Here is a 2,949-nt window from a genome sequence, read left to right on the forward strand (position 1 = left end):
AGTCAGAACCAACTCCACGGCACACAGCCACCAACCACCATTAACTTAAAGTCACTGCCCCCTAAGATTTCTATCTTATCATATGAATTGTTGTTGATATGACCCTGTATAGATAAATCTTAAAAAAAAAACACAGTGCTCAAGGTCAGACATTCTTTGCTAGTTAAGTTAAACTATTGTTTGGTTTTAAGAAGACTTCAGGAATATTTTTGTTTGAGGCTTAAAGATTATCTCTAGACAGTCATTTTGGGAGTTCCTCAGCCTCCATGACTCCAGAAAGACTGGCCTCCGTGAAAATCTTGAGATTGTATGTTGCACTTCCCCTCTTTGGAACAGGGTTCTTTTATCATGTCTCTGATCAAAATGTTCGGTGATGGCAGCTGGTCACATGACAAAAAAGACAGCTATTCATGGAGGCAGTTAGCCACACAGTCCATACCTTCCTCCTATTTCTGATTCTCCTTCTTCCTCTATTATTAGGAAAAGCACTGAACTACTAAGTATAAGTGGCAATTCAAACCTACCAGCCACTCCACAGGAGAAAGATGAAACTGAAGATTTACAGCCTCAGACATCCTATCCAGGGGGTCTATTAGTTGGAAGTGACTCCATGGCCCTTGACAACATTCCTAATTCTCCTTCTTCCTCTATTACTCCAGGGAAATAGAGACTAATTCTTGTCCCTTGGATGACTACTTGCAAGCTTTTAAGACCCCAGGCATTATGCCACAAGCTAGGAGATAGAACAGAAGCACTAAACACGTTCCTAGGCTGGTTAACTGAGTGTCCCATGAAACCGTGACTCTACACCTCCAAACCAAGGAGCCAGTCCCATGAGGTGTTTGGTTGTGTGTAAGCAGCCTCAGTGAATTCTCATTTGTGTGTGTGTGTGTTGTAAATATGTCTATCACACTTTTGCCAGTTTTATTTTTTATAGGTGTACAGTTTATTGACAGCAATCATATTAATTAATTGTACAATTCCCTTTACTTCATGTAATGTTTCCATCACCAGAAATTCCATATTTCATAAGTGGTGACCACCATCTTTTCCCTTTCCTCCTGCACCCGACTGTTATTATTGTTTAGCGTTGTCAAGTCATCTCTGACCCATAGTGATCCTGTATAGGGTTTCCGAGGAACGGCTGGTGAACTTGAACGCTGACCTTGTGGTTCAAACTGACTTTGCAGTCCAGCGCATTAACCCACAGCACCACACCAGGACTCCCCTGATCCTGGTACCCACTAAGAAACTTTCGTCTATATACCTTTGCCTGTTCTTGTCTGTATAAGTGGCATCATACGATATTTGCCCTATTGTGATTGACTTATTTCACTCAACATAATGCCTGTAAACTCCATCGATATTGTAGCATGTGTCAAAACTTCATTTCAATACTAAATAGTATTCCTTTGTATGTTGTTGTTGCTGTTAAAGTGCTGTGGAGTCAATTCTGACTAATTGTGACCCTCTAGGGTTTCTGAGGAGCAGCTGATGGGTTTAAACTGTTGAACTTATGGTTAGCAGTCCAGTGCTTATCCTACAGTGGCACACCAGGACATATTATTGATATTAACATCAAATGTCATCAAAATATATTTTAATATAGAGTTCTATCGAATACAATTTATTATGGTTAGATTTCAATAGTTTCATTTTCTTAGCATTCCTAAAAAAAACTATCAGTATACTCTTGTATTAAACATAGTTAACATGCATTAAATGTAGCTAATCTTATATTTAATTTAGAGATCTGTATCAAGATTTAAAATTAAATCCATAAAAATATTTTGTTTGCATCTTTTTTTATTATAAAAGATTATTGAGATTTTGCTAAATTGTTTTTAAGTCTTCCTTTTGCTTTAGGGAATAGATTCTTTAATTTACATAGTCTTAACAATCCTGATGGTGCAGTAGCTTAAGTATTGTGCTTTTGTTTCAGTAAATAATACTTTAATTGTTAAAAACCCAGGAAAGTATGATGTAAAGAAATCTAGGAATTGTTTTTAAATTGCTGACAGACTCAACTACCATTAGACCCAAATGCAGTAAATAGGAAATTTTTTATTGTTATGATAGTATCTTTAACTGTACCTTTAACTAAGGGAGCAGGCTAACAATTCTAAAATTTACTTTGTATTAAATAAAAGGTTCCCCCCTAAGAAAGCAGATTAATTATTGGTGGATTAAAATATGTCAAATTATATGTAATTGGTTATTCCTGTGCAATTTTTGGTTGCTTTTAAGCAGAAAATTTATCATTATAGCATTTTTTATTTTACCCTTTCATATTCCAACAAAGAATTCTATGTTTAAAATGATGTTGGGACATTTTTAAAGCAGTAAGGAGTCAGGCAGTTTTCTTGTGACTCACGAGATGGAATTGAGTAATTTTTTTTTTTTTCCCTTACAGGTGAACTGGCACAGAGGTTAATCTCAACATGCCGTTAGTGAAAAGAAACATTGATCCAAGGCACTTGTGCCACACAGCACTACCTAGAGGCATTAAGAATGAACTGGAATGTGTGACCAATATTTCCTTGGCAAATATAATTAGACAACTAAGTAGCCTAAGTAAGTATTTTTATACTAATAAAAACATTTTTCTCAGTCTGGGATGTTATGCCTTAGAGTATAAAGAATATGTTCTTGGGATAAATTTGAGGGGGGTGGGGGCAGGTATTTGAACTGATGAATACAGTTAACCTGAAAAAAAAAAGTAATAATTTTTAAGTAAAATCATTAGTTTTAGAATCATTTTTGAAATTTACAAAAAACAAAAAAATACTCATTGTTAGTTATATCGAGTTGATTTCTACTTATGACAACCAGATGGTTGTCTACAGAATAGAACTGCTCCCTCGAGTTTTCAAGCAGACCTTGCTTCCCTAGGTACCTCTGGGTGGGTTCAAATTGCCAGCCTTTAAACTAGTTGTCAAGCAGTTAACT

The 2,949-nt window shown here is 35.8% G+C and overlaps 1 protein-coding gene across 1 annotated transcript in view; it reads left to right on the forward strand.

Moving 5' to 3' along the window:
• The first annotated feature begins 2,417 nt into the window (after positions 1–2,417).
• Positions 2,418–2,949, forward strand: part of WASF1 (WAS protein family, member 1) — a 25,964-nt gene continuing 25,432 nt past the window's right edge. The window contains 1 exon segment of the mRNA XM_006878332.1: positions 2,418–2,574. Within this exon segment, the coding sequence (XP_006878394.1) occupies positions 2,442–2,574 (133 nt within the window). The 5' untranslated portion in view covers positions 2,418–2,441.

The sequence above is a fragment of the Chrysochloris asiatica genome, unplaced genomic scaffold, assembly GCF_000296735.1.
Source record: "Chrysochloris asiatica unplaced genomic scaffold, ChrAsi1.0 scaffold00027, whole genome shotgun sequence".
Taxonomy (NCBI): domain Eukaryota; kingdom Metazoa; phylum Chordata; class Mammalia; order Afrosoricida; family Chrysochloridae; genus Chrysochloris; species Chrysochloris asiatica.